Below are 17,811 nucleotides of genomic sequence, written 5' to 3'. Positions count from 1 at the left end.
AGAGAGAAAAAAATTCAATGGGAATTCTTCCCAAGGTCTCAGTACCTCAGTTTTTCTATTTGGAATTTTAGGGGTCTGTCCAACTGCTACTGTCATCACCACCACTGCTGCTTCAGAATTGCTTGGCATTGGGGTGAGACAGAATGAAATAAACAACAAAAACAAACCCATGGGATTTCCCCCATTCTTCTGACCCACAGGGGTCTCCTTCTCTGTTCCTTGTGCCCAGAAAAGAGCATTTCTCTTGCAGTTCTTCTTCCTTGTTGCATAATTCTTATCTTTGTACTGCTTTTGAGTCTAGGTCAAGATATTCCAGAGAAGAAAAAAAAATAGGAAATTCACTGCTGGTTTGATAGTACATACTCTGAATTCTGTTTGTCTTCCTCAAACTGTCTGCTACTATTTACTTTTAAGAGCCCTTAGATAACTGCTACATGCATTCTGTTCAGGGCTTTTAGTACATTTAGTGAAAGACACATGAGGGAGTAAATATTATTACTCAATCTTGACCAGAACTGGGACCCCCTCCACAGACTTTTGAATAGCAAGATTCATCTATTAAATTTAAAATGACTTTTTTCAGACTTACTTAAAGTAAGATAACTTTATTGGATCATACTTTATGATAACAGGCTAATAAATTCTTTCCAACAGAGCAGAATGTTCATTGTTTGGTAAACTTAATAAATAGGTGAAGTTTATTGATACTGATGTTCTCAAGAGCATTTGGAAAAGATAAACAAGCACATGTCTAATGGAGGATAGCTGGCAGTGTGACGATAAAGCTGTTATCTCTGGAACCAGGAAGATTCTATACACAGAAAGAAAGCATATTAACCCAGATGATGGGGCGCCTGGGTGGCTCAGTTGGTTAAGCATCTGACTTCGGCTCAGGGCATGATCTCATGGTTTATGGGTTTGAGCCCCACCTCAGGCTTTGTGCTGACAACTCAGAGCCTGGAGCCTTCTTTGGATTCTGTGTCTCCCTCTCTCTCTGACTCTCCCCACTCATGCTCTCTCTCTCTCAAAAATAAATGAACATTAAAAAAATTTTAAAAATTATAAAGAACCCTGACAACATTTAAAGCAAATTTAGGAGCTTCTAGTTCATATACTTGTTAGAAACCTAGGATATTTTTAGATCAACAACAATAGGTTGTGACTATTATCCAATATCTTTAATAGAATATGTCAAACTAGATTGATTTGAGCAATAAATATCTGGAGTTGTGGAACAGTTTTTAGAAGAAGCTACAGAAAAAAAGAACATAATTTTAAATGGGGGTTAAGGGTCAGAAATACAAAGTATAAGTCTACATTCAAATGAGTAAATTGGTTTTCCATGTTTCATGAAGGAAGGTATTTCTGAGGTCTGTCATGATGGAAGGTATTTCTGAGGTCTGTCAATTGATACAAATTAATATAAAATATTTAAATTAGTAAAAAATCAATGTAAAATAAATTTTATACAAATTGATAAGACAGTACAAATTAAGTATCAGGTAAGATTGTAAGCAAAGCTTATGTTAAGAAGAAAATAGATGCATGCTCTAGAAATAAACTTTCTGAGCTGTTGGATAATGGTAATGATTTTTGTGAGCATTTTTCTTTAAGAGGTTTATCATTTTGAATGCATAAATAGGAGCTGCCTACAAAATTGATTAATCTAGTTACTACTTAAAATGAACTAAGGTCCTGGGGCGCCTGGGTGGCTCAGTCAATTAAGCATCCATCTTCGGCCCAGGTCATGATCTCACAGTTTGTGAGTTCGAGCCCCGTGTTCTCTGTGCTGACAGCTGGGAGACTAGAGCCTGCTTTGGATTCTGTGTCTCCCTCTCTCTCTGCCCCTCCCCTGGTTGCACTCTGTCACTCTCACAAAAATAAGTAAACATTAAAAATGTTTTTAAAAAACTGAACTAAGTTCTCCAGAGACTATTTTTTTTTTGTTTCCCATGTAAACTATGCTTTCACAAATACAATTAATTAATAATATTTATATGTATGTATGTGTGTGTATACATATGCCACAAGCAGTAAAAGAATGTTTGGATAGTAAAAGGCTCATAGTTGGTCATGTGGGTATTGCTATAGGAACATTTGTTGAGCACTTACTGTGTGCCCTAAATTCTTTATACCTGCATCATTTAATACTTATAACAATCCACAGAGGTAGGTATTCTTATTCCACTTTTACAGATAAAATTGAGGCATAGAGAGGCTGACTCTATTGCTCAGAATCCCACAGCTAGTAAGAGAAGGAGGCAAGGTTGGTACCCACACTGTCTTATCTCCAGTTTATGTGAACTGACTTACTACATTAGTATACCAGTGAGGCAAATTGGTAAACATGCATGAGACTTTGGATACTAGAAAGGAAACCCACCAGAACACAACTAGGTACTGAGGAGACTTAATTATCTGAATTCCTCCATTATATTATATGGACATTTTCTTAACTCAGTAATAAAGAAAGTCTATGAGCAGGTGTATTTAACTCTGTTATTGTTTAAAATTAAAAAATGCTCCTAAGGATAGTTCTCTCATTATATCTGTGTGTATTCCTATGATAGTTGTTATTAAAAATGTTATAGTCAGTGGGTATAAATGATAAAGAAAGCATTCTAGCATGGCATAAAATGGGATGGGTCATAAACCAAAAATATAAGTTAAAATTTTAACAAAAATAGTAATAGTGGAGACATTGTGCTGTTATTTACTCTGCAAGGGACACAGGTTAGTGTGTTAATTTTTTGTGTGATATGTGGAAGAGGCTGACAAAAGGCTGACTTGGGATCCTCGAATGGGGTTGGGAGATAGGTGACAAATTCCTACAATTCCAAATTCCTATAGTTGAGGAAGACAAGCTTCCTCACTTGGCTACTTTGGACCAGGGTTTAACCTTGTTTACCTTTAACTGTTCTAGGTCAAAGAGAAAATCTGCACCAAGAAGTTTCTGTGCTGCATAAGCAAGTCAACACACTCATGATGGATGAAGATTTCCTGTGTTTGTTTTTAACAGGCCTGTCTTGGTTATAAAAGCACATCTCTTTTTCCCCAGAGGACCTGTTAATCAAGGCAGATTGCAGGCATCAGGAATAAGCTAATTTATTTAGGGCCAGAGAAGAATATGCTACCTGAGCATACAGGCCTTGGGCTTAGGCTGCCTGGCCTGGTGTCTGGCTCTGCAACCCAACAGCCCAACCCTAGGCCAGTTTGCCAGGACTTTCTCACCCTCGGAGGTAGCTACTATTATTATCCCATTTTATACATCAAAAACTGAGCCACAGGGAGGTTATATGACTTGCATTTTGTTAAATAGTATCTGGCACAGATTAAGTACTCAATAAAAGCTGACTATTATTGTTTGGAATGTTAGCAGCCAAAATCTGGAAGCTGTAGAAATCACCTTGCTGAGGGCACTTTCTAATGCTGTCTGGAATACAAGTTCTGTATTGCTCTGGTGTGTAAAGCTTTCTGTACTGTGGTTGAGATATTTTGAAGCATTCCTATATGGGGGGAGCCCAGGAAAGGTTTGCACTGGGGTATAGGTTCCATTATCATGTGCTTTGTTAGTGCCATACCCTAAACCTAGGATGGGGCTACCAATCCAAAACTGTTACTACTGCCAGAGAGTTCTGCCCTGTTGGTCTCCAAGGTTTTATTTGTAAGCTACATGTGTGGTCATTTGGTGGATAATCCTGTTTACTGGCTTCTGTAGGGCAAAGCCTGATACGTTTGATCTCTTTTGTTTCCTGGCTAACAGCAAAGCTAATCCTTGGAGTCTGAGGGTTGGGTTTTCCTCACCACCAATATTAATGTATTCTGCAAAAAGGAGGAGATCTTGATTCTAGTCAAGAAACCATTCTTCTTTCTTTTACATGGAAACCTCCAAAATAATCCTGCAGGAGTCTATTCTTTTTCTCTAGAATTTTGAGAAACAAAGTTCTGTGATTTATTTCAAATACTGCATTAAGAATATTTTATTGTTTTTTAACGGAAAATAAAATAGCTTTAGGACAAGAAGTTTGAATGTGCTTAAGACAAGACTTTATGAAGAATTTGTTTCATATATAAAGATCATTCTGAATTTCTCTAAGCACAGGATCCTTGCTGTTTTAAAGTCATTTCCATCAAAGTGCAATTCATATTAATACTGTCAATTGTTACCTGATATAAAACATTTTATCTGCATCCTACTGTGGTAGTTTGAGGCTAAATGGAAAATTTTATAGGGGTAAAAACTAACTCAAGTACATACCTAATAATTTAAAAGAAAAGATGTAGAATTAAAGGAAATCAAGAGAGAAAGGTAATGTGAAGTGTATAAATACATTATATACCAAATGAGGATGTCTGAGTGTATTCAATATCACATTTGCATTCCTGTTTCTTGGGCTTTCCATTCTTGTCATTTTATTAAGGCTCCAATTTACTTACATTCTGGTATTTTATGGAAAAAGTCTGACATGAAAGTTGGTTAATGAGACGTTGCTCTGTAAACAAGCAAAGCTTTGAAAAATACAGTCTAAATAATGGACCACTATCATTTAAAAGCTATGATGGAACTGAAGATTTCTTTGATAACATTGTAAATCATGACAGGGAAGTGAAGCGTCTGATGATGGTATCACTAACACATGACTGAACCAAATCTATGTTATACTTGTGTGTCCATTTGTACACGCATTAACTTATGTTCCTATTCTTTAATGTTTATTCTATTATATTCTATTTCCCTCCCACTAATCAATGCACTGTGACTCTTCCTTCTCAAGTTAGGTCCGGCCTTCCTCCGGTACAGGTGTAAATAGTTTAAACCGAAGGCTTAGGTGTGCCTGGCCCTGGGCAACCCCAGTCAAATCTGGCAATATTTATTATCAGCCTCATCTTCACTTGGGGTTAGGAAGTCTAAACCAGTGGTTCTCAAGATGTGACCTTGGAACCAGCAGCATTAGCATTGCCTAGAATATGGTAAAATGCAAATTCTTAGGCCCTGGTCCAGACATATTAGGTCAGAAATCTGGGGGTTAATGAGTCCTCTGGGTGATTCTGATACTCACTCAAGTTTGAGAGTCTCATCTTGGTCTTGTTGTATCCTGTCCCTGGGTTGACTTCCTGGGTACTCACATATGTATGAATTTCGGTTTTCCTTCTTTGATTTCCTCATGACTGCATCTCTGATCTCTCTGGCTGGATTTCTGCCAATTCCAGATTTAACAGTCTAGTTCCCAGCTGAGATTTCCACCTTGCCTATTATACTGAAGCCCTGCCAGTTTCTTTCCCTAAATACATCACAGCCCTCCCTATAACCCTCTCCACCTGGCCGGTGGCCAAATCTGGCCTTGAATTGGGCCATTTGGAGCTAATTCCCTCTGGGGCCTCTCCATGATCTGACCGCATGCTGTGCCCCTCAGCAGGCCATAATAATGCTGGCTTAAGCTGACCTCCAGACCCCTCGCCTGTGGATGCTATGGTTGACATCACGATCCTTCCTTATGAGGCTTTGTTGTATATAACCTCGGTAACCATTCTAACCTGCCTAAAGACCCATTATTAAACTCCCCTCTCCCTGCTGTTCTGGATATCAAGAGAGTGCATAAGCTATGACATCTATTCAAAATCAACGGATACCTTTGGAAAACACTATAGGAGAGTTAGGTAAACACTTTAGGGATAAAACATGCTCCTGATTTAGGGATGATTTCTTCAGGGTAAAGAAAGACAATATTAGAAAATAAGTTACATTTGAATTACTTTAGGAAAATGTTGATATCACTACTTCATGTTCTAATTATTCCAATTTACCTGATGGGGTAGTTAATACTTTTATCTTGTGGAGATTAGTATCCTCTAACTTTTCTTTTCCAAGCCCTAATATTTCCATGCCTGGATCCACCTACTTAAATTTATTTTCTAGAAACCTGAACACACCACTATCTTGATAACAGTTCACAGGGGACCCAGTGCTGTAGAGTTTAATGCAATATGTGTGCTCATCCCTAGGAGCCTACAGGTAGCTACTCCTGTGAAGGAAATTGCAGGTCACATTTATATGCCTAGAAAATAATTCAACAAGCATTTCAAAACACTCTCCATTCACCTTTGGTCAAAGCCCTTTTATGTGTTTAGCAAGAGTCACAGTACTTACTTCAAGGAGTTCTTTATTTCCTTGAATTTGTTTTTTTTTTAATTTTTTTTTTTTTTTTTTTTTCAACGTTTATTTATTTTTGGGACAGAGAGAGACAGAGCATGAACGGGGGAGGGACAGAGAGAGAGGGAGACACAGAATCGGAAACAGGCTCCAGGCTCTGAGCCATCCGCCCAGAGCCCGACGCGGGGCTCGAACTCACGGACTGTGAGATCGTGACCTGGCTGAAGTCGGACGCTTAACCGACTGCGCCACCCAGGCGCCCCTCCTTGAATTTGTTTTAATGCATGGCCACTTGGCCCAGTTTAAGCCTAAGCCCTCTTGTACTAAAACTCTGAGTCCTGTTTCTGCTTCCTCTTTGTCAAATGGATAGAAAATTATCAGTAAGTGCTTAACAAAAGGTAATTTACATTGTGGTTATATTCATTTAATGTTTCATGTAGCAATTATTTATTTAATACTGTATTGGTGCTAGAATAAGAATCTTTGAAAGAATCCTCTTGGAAGTCATTTGATAGTCAGATGGATCTTTTCCTATTAGATGTGACTGTATGGAATTGCCTTATAGAGATTGGGTGAGGACCAGGGAGGGGTTGCATGATCATCAAGATATACAGCATTGAGAAATAAAATGTGATTTACCTAAAGCACTGTTACATCCTGGGATATGACAGGATATAACAGAACCTAGGTCAAAAATATACTTAAATAAAGACACTAACATTTTAAAATAGATTTATCATTTTTACAATTGGCACAAGCTATTCATTTTAATCAAATTTCAACCTTGTCTACTATACCAGAGCCCTGTCAGCTCCCTAAATACATCACAGCCCTGCCTTTAACCATCCCTCGCCTCATGGTGGCCAAGTCTGGCCTGGAATCAGTTGTAGTTAATTCCCTCTGGGTCATCTCCATGATCTGACAACCCCATGCTGTGCCACCCAGGAGGCCATAATGATGCTGGGCCTAAGCTGACCTCCAGACTCCTCACCTATCAATGGATGCCACTATCTACTATCAACAAATCAGTGGATGCCACTACCCATCCACTATCTATATACTTTAGGTTTATAGTGATCTTCTTCCAGGCACTTATTGGAGGCTCTGTGACTGAAGCTTCATTGCCTTTTCCTTTGAGAAACCATCTAACTCGTGTCTACATAGGATCCCTCTGACTAAACATATGGTTCACTAATCAAATATATTTAAGTATTTCCTGTGTCCCCAATTCTATCCTAAGTGCTTTGAAGAATTAAAAACAAAACAAATATACTTTCTCCTTGGTATTACAGTTTTTCTGTATAAATCCTATTGAATTATGAATATCTTGAGAACAAGACCTGTGTATTTCTCATTTTTGTACTCCAGAGAATACTACATTGTCTTCAATAAATACTGCTGAATGGAAGAATTCATAGATAAATAAATTCCTTTCTAGAGACAGACTGTAAGCAGACATCACCCTGAGAATTCTAGGACTCTTAGAAAAGTCAGTTCAGTTGGTAATAGGTCTAGGAGAGGGCAGACTGTTTCACCTTGTGAATGAAAGTCAACTTTACCCTAGGGAAAGTTAACATACAGACCTGCCATTGTACTCCTGACCAAATCAGCAACACCACAAATGAGACAGTGAAGCCATGCCTCGTAGTGACATCCTTTGCTGAATGGAGCCACTCACCTGATCTGAAGCCAAGTCAGCATGGGGGTTGTTCCTCCTCCAAAGACCCAGACTGTGAAGAACACGAGGAGCAGCGTGGTGGTAAACATCATTTGTTTGGGCTGAGATTCTGTGTCCCGAATAGCTAAGGCAAATGCTATTGCTCCTCTCAAACCTTACGGGAGGAACCAAGAAAGCATAAGAGAAAATGAACATCTGCATGAAACTCATTCTCATTTTACTAAATTTATCTTTTTGATTTTCTAACAAATGCAATTACTTTTTTAAATTAAACTTTTTGAGATAACTATAGATTCACATGCCGTCCTGAGAATAGAGACTTATCGTGTGCTCTCTCCCACTTTCTCCCCAATGAAAACATCTTGCTAAACAAGTACAATATCACAACCAGAATTTTGATGTTGATTCGGGTCAAGATAAGGCACATTCCCAGCACTAACATCCCTCATGTTGCCCTTTTATAACCACATCTACTTCCCTCCCACACACTCCCTCCTTAACTTCTGGCAACCAGTAATCAAATCTCCATTTCTATAACTTTGCCATTTCAAGAATCAAATGGAATCATGAAGTGTGTAGTTTTTTTGGAATTGGCCTTTTTCACTCAGAATAATTCTCTGGATATTCCTCCAGGTTTCTGAACATATCAGAAGTTTGTTCCTTTTTATTGTTGAGTAGTATTCCATGGTATGGATGTGCCATAGTTTGTTTAGTCATCTATCTGGGGAAGGACATCTGGGCTGTTTCCAGTTTTATGGCTATTCCAAAAAAGGCTGCTGTATATATAACATAAGTGTTCATTGCTCTGAAGTAAATGCCCAGGAGTGTAATCACTGACTGCATAGTTTTAAAAGAAATTACTAAAATGCTTGCCAGAATGGCTACATACCATTTATATTCCCACCAGAAATGTATAGGTCATGCAGTTTCTCTGCATCCTAACCAGCATTTAATGTTGTCACCATTTTTTAACTTTAGTCATTCTAATAGGTGAGTGGTAGTAGCTTTATTGAGTTTATAATTTGCAGTTTTCTTATTTAAAAATTATTTATTTAGTTTTTTGGAGGGTACAAAATTCTTGTACCCTCCAAAGAGGGGGACAGAGGATCTGAAGTGAGCTCTGTGCTGACATGCTGACAGCAGTGAGACTGCTGTGGGGCTTGAAGCAGTGAGGCTGATGTGGGGCTTGAACTCACGAACGGCGAGATCATGATCTGAGCTGAAGTCGGATGCTCAACCGACTGAGCCACCCAGGTGCCCCAATAATTTGCATTTTGCTAATAACTAATGGTGTTGAATATTTTTTAATGTGCCTAGTTGTTATCTTTATACCCTCTCAGATGAAATGGCTCTTCATGTCTTTATCTCATTTTCTAATTGAGTTGTTGGATTTTTGAGTGTTGAGTTTTGAGAGTTCTTTATATATTCCAGTTTTTTAAAAAAATTTCTTTTTAATGTTTATTTTTGAGAGAGAGACAGAATGCAAGTGAGGGAGGGGCAGAGAGAGAGGGAGACACAGAATCTGAAGCAGGTTCCAGGCTTTGAGCTATCCCCACAGAGTCTGACTCAGGGCTTGAACCCACGAACTGCAAAATCGTGACCTGAGCTGAAGTTGGCCACTTAACCCAATGAGCCACTCAGGTGCCCCTATATATTCTAGATACTATCCTTTGTTGGGTGTATATTTTGCAAATATTTCCTCCCACTTTGTAGCTTTTTACTGATTAAGTCTAATCTGTAGATTTTCCTTTTAGGAATCATGTGTTTGGAGTCAAGTCTAAGACTTCTTTGCTTAGCTCTAGGTCCCAAAGATTTTTCCTTATGTTTTTAAAATTTGTTTGCAAAAGTTGTATAGCTTTACATATTACACTTAAGTCCATGATCATTTGAATCAATTTTTGTATAAGGTATGAAATTTAGGTTGAGGTTTTATTATTATTATTATTATTTTTTGCCTGTGAATGTTTAATTTTTTCATTGAATTGCTTTTGCAATTTTGCTAAAAATCAGCTGGGTATTTTGTGTGGATCAATTCCTGGATTCTCTATTCTGTCCCATTTATCTCTGTATCTTTCCCTTATCTAATAGCACTCCAACTTGATTACTGTAAATATATAGCAGGCCTTAATATTGGGTATAATGATTCTTATATTTTGTTTCTGCAACTGTTTTAACTATTCTAAGTTTTTTGCTTTTCCATAAAGTTTTAGAATAATATTGCCTATATCTACAAAAAAATCTTTCTGGGCACAATTACTTTCAAAAAATCAAATGTGTGAGATAATAAGAAAAACCAAGCCTATGGACCACTGAAATTAATAAATAATTAAAAACTGTTTAAGAATTACGTTAGCCTGAGTACATACTATTATACTGTCTATAATCTAAACAACCTAATAAACCTGCTTTTTCTTGTTTTTTTTCTTCTTTAATAATAGTAAGTTAAGTGAATTTTTATGAATCCACATTAAACATATTTCCAAGAGGTATGTTAAAATTTCAAATCGGAGTATGATGATACAAGTAAAAACAGAGATGAAGGCTTTGAAAAAGAAGTAAAAGCACACATAGTAAAGTAAAAAAGTTAAAATGGAAGATCTCTCTTGGGTAACACAAGACTTGTGAGACATTTATGGGCCTTGTTATATCAAGTAACAGGTCAAATAAACATTTATAAGGACAACAAGAATAAGTCTAACAGGTAGGGATTTGGCTGTTTTTATACGAAGGTTTGAATCACATACATAAGATTTCAATGGTCTATTTATTATAACATTTACTGCATCTAAATTTCCAAATTTTTATTCACACATTAAGAGAATTTTAGAAGTTAGACTCAGTGGGGGTGCCTGGGTGGCTCAGGCGGTTAAGTGCCTGACTCAGGTTTTGGCTTAGGTCATGATCAAACAGTTCATGAGTTTGAGTCCTGCATCGGGCTCTGTGCTGACAGCATGGAGTCTGCTTGAGATTCTCTTTCCCTTTCTCTATGTTCCTCCTCTGTTCACGCTGTCCCTGTGTCTCTCAAAATAAATAAATAAACTTAAAAAAAAAGAAAAAGAAACCGGACACAGGATAGAATGAAGAAAACTATAGCCTGGTTTATATCCCTGGCTTTCCAACTTAGATATGATGTTCCTTTCTTATCTCCACACCACGAATATACAAGAGACAAGTGGCATAACACAAGATTCAGAGGGTTAGGCTAGAGAGACTTAACATATTTTGCCTGAAACGAGGAAGCCTCAAAAGAGAGAGGAACATGTACTCCGATTATAAAATACCTTCAAGGAACAAAATGTAATGGAGGAAGGAAATTATTCTAAATTTCCATGTAGACAAGGAAATGGCCTGAAGATAAGGGAGATAACATTTGAAGTAGATATTAATATAAAAAATTCTTATACATCAGAAATTCTGAACACTTGAGATGCCTGTACTTGAGAAGAAAAGTCCTCCATTAGAGATGTTCCTGCACTCAGACCCAGCTGGGAACAAAAGAGTAGGGATATTAATAACCCTTAATACTGGGGAATATTTTCATAATGTCCTCTCCAGGAAATACAAATGGTGTCATTAGGGAACAAAAACTAAAAGAAACTCTTGCAACAGACTTCTGTATCAGAGGAGAGAATTTATAGGTCAAGGTAAAGCTCCTCACAGTGTTTAATCACAGTACAAGATTAGAGATAGAAGGTAATCTTTTCATTTTCTCTTCTCTTCAAGCTCGCATTGCTAGAAACAAAGCAGCATTTCCCCAATTAGGTGGTGAGAATTAGAAATATTAAGTGATGACACTTTAAGTATTTCTTATTTTATTGAATATGTGTGTGTGTGTGTCTCAACTTTGAATTTTTGTGAGAAAGAAGAGAGTAAAGACTGGAATAACAGAAAAAAATTGTTACATCATGCTTATTGTAAACTCTTTCAAGTTAAGTACCAAGGGCAAGAAAGTATACAATCATTTCTTTTCCTAAATATGTTTAATAATGTGTTATGTTAAACTAGTGTAACTATGCTCTTAAATCTAAATTATCTATACACGAGCTGTTCTTGGTTTAAAACTATACTCAAAAGATAGCTGTTATCTGACTTCATAAGACATATCCTTTATATAAAACTTTCTATTTACAGGAGATTCAGTGTAAAGATCTTTGAAGAAATAAAAAAAGGAAAAGTTCAGCCACTGCCTTTTACTTCTGGCAGGTTTGAGATACATTGCTAAAAGAGCCAAACTCCAAAATGTTGACAAGAGGATGCTTTCTCCATGTGATGATCATCTGACAAACCACAGAAACAGGATATTTTTAGACAGGGGATCATCTGTCTGTAGCCCTGGTCAAATGTGCCACATACGGCACATGCCACTTGTGAGACAGCCTGGCACCATGGGAAGCATGGAACTGAGACAGGTGAGGTTATAAGTGGACAAAGGTAGGCTATTTTAGAACTCCAGATAAAAACTAGTGCCTATATTCCACTCATCCTTTATGATTCTGAAGTAACTTATCACACATTTTCACCCTAGACTATTGCCAAACCAATGGCCATTCATTGCTTCATTCAATATACATGTGTCTTAGTTTGCCATAACAAAATACCAGATGGGCTGCCGTAGCAAAATACCATAGACTGCATAGCTGCAGTAGCAGAAATTTATTTTTCACAGTTCTGGAGGTGGGGATGGCCAAGATCAGGGTGCCAGCATGGTGGATTCTGGTGAGAGTTCTCTTCCTGGCTTTCAGAAGGCTACCTTCTTGTGCAAAAGCAAGCTCTGTATGGTGTCTCTTCTTATAAGGGCAGTAATGCCATCACAGGAGCCCCACCCTCATAACATCATCTAAACCTAATTATCTCCCACAAACTCCATCCCCAAATACCATCATGTTGGATTAGGACTTCAACATATGAATTTGAGGGGACACAATTCAGTCCATGTGCTTTGTGGAGATTCTGTGTACACCTATCCTATCTACTTACCATGGATTTGGGAAACAGAGGGCTTTAGGATTGAAATAAATTACTGCACCTATCAGCAAAATACTAGAAATGAAAAATTAATTTTGACTTAGGAGTTTCTTTTAGCAAAACACTATTTCTAAAGAATATGTCCATTTTGCTTGGAAACTCAGAAAATCCAGAATTCATTGTCAAAACTTGTGTTTTGTTTTGTCTTATGGGTACACTGACCCTTTGGACTTACCTTTCTTTTTCTCTTTGCTTTCATCAACTAATGGAAATGATTCTATACCTTTGGGGGTTGATAGACTATACTATTACATTTTAGATGGGTTTACTTTGCAGAGATATGACATATTTCACATATTTGGTTGGAAATTTAGCCTGATTTGGGGAATAAAAGAATTACCTGCAATTAAATGTGGTTTCATTTAAAATTGGCCTCTAAGGGATTCTTATGTTAATTATATTGATGTTCTATTCATAACAATAGAAGACTATTGAACTAAGGAAAGCTTCCTAGCAAGGACCCCTGCTGCAGAAAATATGCAGCTTCCTGTTTATCTTTAAAGAGCAAAACTGAAACTTAATCTGCTATAAATTTGCAAATGCGTTCTGAATGGTTGAAGGTCAGATACAGCTACATTTAAATCACAGGAATATAAGTACTCCCTAAGGCACTTTTACTAAAGGTACAAAACAACAGTCAAAAACTAAATTACTGAGCATTCACTATGTGCTATACATTACCCAAGACACAGTGGGTATATGCAATAGTGAGGAAGTTGGGGCTCCTCTCTTGCAGGGCCCATCGTCCTTCAAATAGGACTCTCTTAACAGGTAAATGGAGATAAGGTACATTAGAGGTGTAAAGTGTATATTTGCATGTACAGTCTGATGAAGAAAAAGATAAGATTTCTAAACCTCATGAGGGTCCAAATCAAAACCATTGTCAACAGATATGTAATGTTTAAGGAGCTGTAATCAATGGTGGGACACAAGAAGTCTTTGCATACATGGTTTTCTATACCTGAGTCATTTTCTCCTATCCAAATTCTCTCCACTTCTTTCTTTTTACAACTCTCACCTAGACTTCACCTAATTCCAACTAATCTTCAGAGCTCAAATGAGCCACTGATTTCTCTATGAAGCCTCCTCAGAGGTCTGGGCCTGGGTTGGACTAATTTATGTGCCTAGTACAACCTGTGCTTCCCTTATCAGGGGACTTATGACATTACATTGCAATTGGCCAGTTATTGTTTATCCACAACACTTATAGCAATGCCAAGCACATAATAGGTGCTCAATAAATATTTATTGATCAATGAATGCATGAATGTTCTCTGTTTTTGATTCCAGATTACATATAGAAAAACAATTGATACCTTCTAGTTTAATGAAATGGTTGAGTAATTGTTTCTGCAAGTTCAGTTTCTGCCCTTTTATTATTTATTGAGACTCTTAAAACCTTATATTGAGAATCAAGAGACCTGGGATCTGTTCTCAGGCCTGCTCCTAATATGTTGTTTGGTCATAGGCAGGTTGCGTTATTGGGATCTGTGTTGTCTCATATCTAAACGGAGGTTTTAAGTTGAAACTTACGGTCCTTAAGTAGTAGTACCCATCAGAATCAGCTTGGAACTTAAAAATATATGTAGCTATTGATGCTAGTGTCCTGACTCTAGAGATTTGGATTCAGTGGAGAATGGGTTACATGATATCTCAGGCTCCTCTCACTTCTCACTGTACCACCTAGGTCCAAGGCCCATTACCTTAGACCCTGACTATGCTGCTGGCCAACACTCTGGTACCTTGGCCTCACAGCCTCCATCCTCTCCTCCTTCCAGACTATATTCCTCTGAACAGTTACTTTAAAACCTAGCTTTATCAGGTTCTGATCAGACCCAGCAACTGTAAGTGGCTTCCCACAGCCCACAGAAACCTTTGAATCAGAACCTTACCCCACTTTTCCCTCCTCTTCTCCCACTGAGAATTTTCATACCAACAAGATGCTCTTCATCCCTTCCCATAAACAGTTGCTGTCCTTACCTCTGTGCCATGCCCCCACTGTCAATCCCTTTCACTTCTTTCTGCATATATTCTACCCCATGAAATTTCCCCAGAATACTCCAGTCCACAATGTTCTCTCTTTCCTAGAAATCCTTAGAAATCCTCTTTCTTTCTTAGAAATAAAACATATTGTCATGCCACTTGTATTAGTAAATGATATTCTGAAATGAATCAGTGGTTTAATTTGTCATTTACTCTCAACTCTTAGTCTTTTATAGGTTGGAATTACATCTTCCTTATGCGCACAGTACTCAAAACATGAAACTCAGTATATACTTATAAATTGAATAACTGTGTTTAGGGTGGTTAGGAAAGTCACTCTGGCTGGGTGATTTTTGAGCAGAGACTGTAATAGAATGAGGAGAAAAAAAAAATAGAATGAGGAGAGATCATGTGGGTATCTGGGAAAAAAAGCATTCCATGCTACGGGAACAGTAGATGCAAAGTCCTTGAGGTAAGGATATGTCTGGTATGTTCAAGTAGCAGCAAAGGGGCTGGCATGGCTGGAATGGAATGAATGTGGCAGGGGGTAGGGAGTGGAAAGAGATAATGCCAAAGAGATAACAGAGCCAGATCATTCTGGGCTCTTGAATAGCAAGGTTTTTGAAATTTTTATTTTCTTAAAATTTATTTTATTTATTTTGAGAGAGAGAGAGGGAGTGTGAGCAGGGGAGGGGCAGAGAGAGTAAGGGAGAGAGAGAATCCCAAGCAAGCTCTGTGCTGCCAGAGCAGATACCAATTGCAGGGATGGATTCCACAAACTGCAAGATCATGACATGGGCTGAAGTCAAAAGTCTGACACTTAACTGACTGCGACACCCAGGCACACTGACTGAATTTTTTTTTTTTTTTTTGAGATGGAAAATTTCAGGAAGGTTTATGGCAGGGTAATGATATGATCTATTCTACTTAAAAGCATCACTCTGGCCCTGCTATCAAAAACTGATATTGGGGCACCTGGGTGGCTCAGTTGGTTGAGCGTTCGACTTCGCCCCAGGTCATGATCCTGCACTTTGTGGGTTCAAGTCCCGTATCGGGCTCTGTGCTGACAGCTTGGAGCCTGGAGCCTGATTCAGATTCTGTGTCTCCCTCTCTCTCTGCCCCTGCACTGCTTGCACTCTGTCTCTCTGTTTCCCCCAAATAAATAAACATTAAAAAAAACCCTGATATCAAGACTGGAGGTAGGAGGTCAGTCAGGAGGCTGCTGCATTAGTCTGGGTAAGAAATGAAAGAGAATCAGACTAGAGTGGAAGCATGGCAGATGCCTGACTAATTCAAAGGTTGACAATATTTGCTGATGGGTTGGATGAAGGGTATGAGAAGAAGACAGAACTCCAAGAACTTAAGGCCTGAGCCACTAGAAGAATTGGGGAAAACTGTGGGAAATGCATGTTGGTGTAGGAGGGATATCAAGGATACTGATCTGGCTATTTGAAATTCAAGATGCCTGTTGGTCATCCAAATGAAGAGATTGAGTGGGTAGTTGGATCTAAGAGTCTGGAGTTCAAAGGAGAGGTTAGTCTTTTTACTGGGGAGAGTGGGAAGATGGGAGGGAAGTTTGGAGCTTGAAAAGTGTAGGAAGATACAGTTTATTTTAAACCAAGTCTGTTCTTGCCTCAAGGCCTTTGTACTTGCTGCTCCTCCTGCCTCCACCTCCTCCCAGACTGCCCCTTGGCTGTTCTTCCTCATCTCAGTCCTCAGAAAGGCTGCTCTGACCATGCCATCCAAGTATCCTCCAGTTTCACCCAGGTCTTCTTTGCCTGTCTTTTATTGCACTTACCAACATCTGAAATAAATTATCATGCTTATTTTTCAATCTTTAAGATCCATGTCCCTTCACAAGAAAGCAAGCATGGTGAAAGCATATCTAGTGCTACTGGATGAATCCATGAATGAATGGAGGAGGGAAAGGTCATATTTGCATTTGGAACATGCTGGAACCCAAAAGAAAATGAGCAGTAGATGGACACAGAAACTGACCCATCCCTTAAAAGAAAGATCTCTAAGATGAGTTATTTTGCTGATTTTCTTTCCATTTGGGATATAATCAATTGCGATCCTTTTTTTCCTTTCATTTAGAGTACTGTTAGGGGGTTGATTTCAAAGATTTTACACTTTCTTATCATTAATCTGATAAATCAAACCCTACAGTGGACCTACAATTGAATTATGTATTGCTTTTACCCTTGTGGAAGTCCCATGACCTTGCAAAGGGTAAGTAACCACTTTCAGCAAAAATGTCAGTCTGGTTTCAAAATACATTTTCCAGGATAGTACAACCTTGCTACACAGTTCCATTTTCAGTTCAACATCATTTTATCACATGGAAGCGATACCAACAGATTGTTTCAGTGGAAAAGCCTTCCACTGAATTCAAAATAAATGGAGTTTTTTTTTTAAACTAAATCTGTATTAGACAAGCAGAACTTTCTTTCCTTCATCTCTCTTCCTGAACTTGAATCATTTAAACTTAAGGTCACTGAGAAGGAATGCAACATAACTTTGGTATATTTTTGCATAAAATGAAGTTTGTTTTTGGATGCCTTGAGCAGCCAGGAAGGGTACTGTAAATAGGATTAACTCTGGCTCTGAGTCAACATGCATAGATGCCTCTGGCTTTGGAAGTTTATTTTTATGTAAGTAAGGTGGATGTGGTAGTAAACTGTGGAATAATCCTTGCCACTAGCTGAAATCTTCAACAGAGTTTCAAAAGAAAGGCTAACAGATCAGAAGAAAGCCAATATTTGGTAAGTAGTACCCAACTTATGGCCAGGTTGCATTTCAAAAGTCAACTTATAAGTTTTCTGTTCAAACAAGTGGTTCTCAACTTCGGTGATTTTTGTCCCCTCAGGGAATATTTGGCAATGCCTGGAGACATTTGTGATTGTCTACAACTAGGGGGCAGAGGACACTACTGTTAATCTTGTAGGTAGAGACCAGGGGTCTCTGCTTAACA

General features: G+C 38.2%; 1 protein-coding gene across 8 annotated transcripts in view; it reads right to left on the bottom strand.

Moving 5' to 3' along the window:
- Positions 1 to 17,811, bottom strand: part of SLC9A9 (solute carrier family 9 member A9) — a 701,238-nt gene that overhangs the window by 198,339 nt on the left and 485,088 nt on the right. For all 8 annotated transcript variants that reach the window (XM_053903745.1, XM_053903747.1, XM_053903744.1 and 5 more), the window contains one exon: positions 7,830 to 7,983. In XM_053903745.1, the coding sequence (XP_053759720.1) occupies positions 7,830 to 7,983 (154 nt within the window). The remainder of the gene's footprint in view (positions 1 to 7,829; positions 7,984 to 17,811) is intronic.

The sequence above is a fragment of the Panthera pardus genome, unplaced genomic scaffold (genome assembly GCF_024362965.1).
Source record: "Panthera pardus isolate Hobbes unplaced genomic scaffold, ASM2436296v1 HiC_scaffold_16, whole genome shotgun sequence".
NCBI classification, from domain to species: Eukaryota; Metazoa; Chordata; class Mammalia; order Carnivora; family Felidae; genus Panthera; species Panthera pardus.
This window is presented reverse-complemented; position numbering and strand designations above follow the sequence as displayed.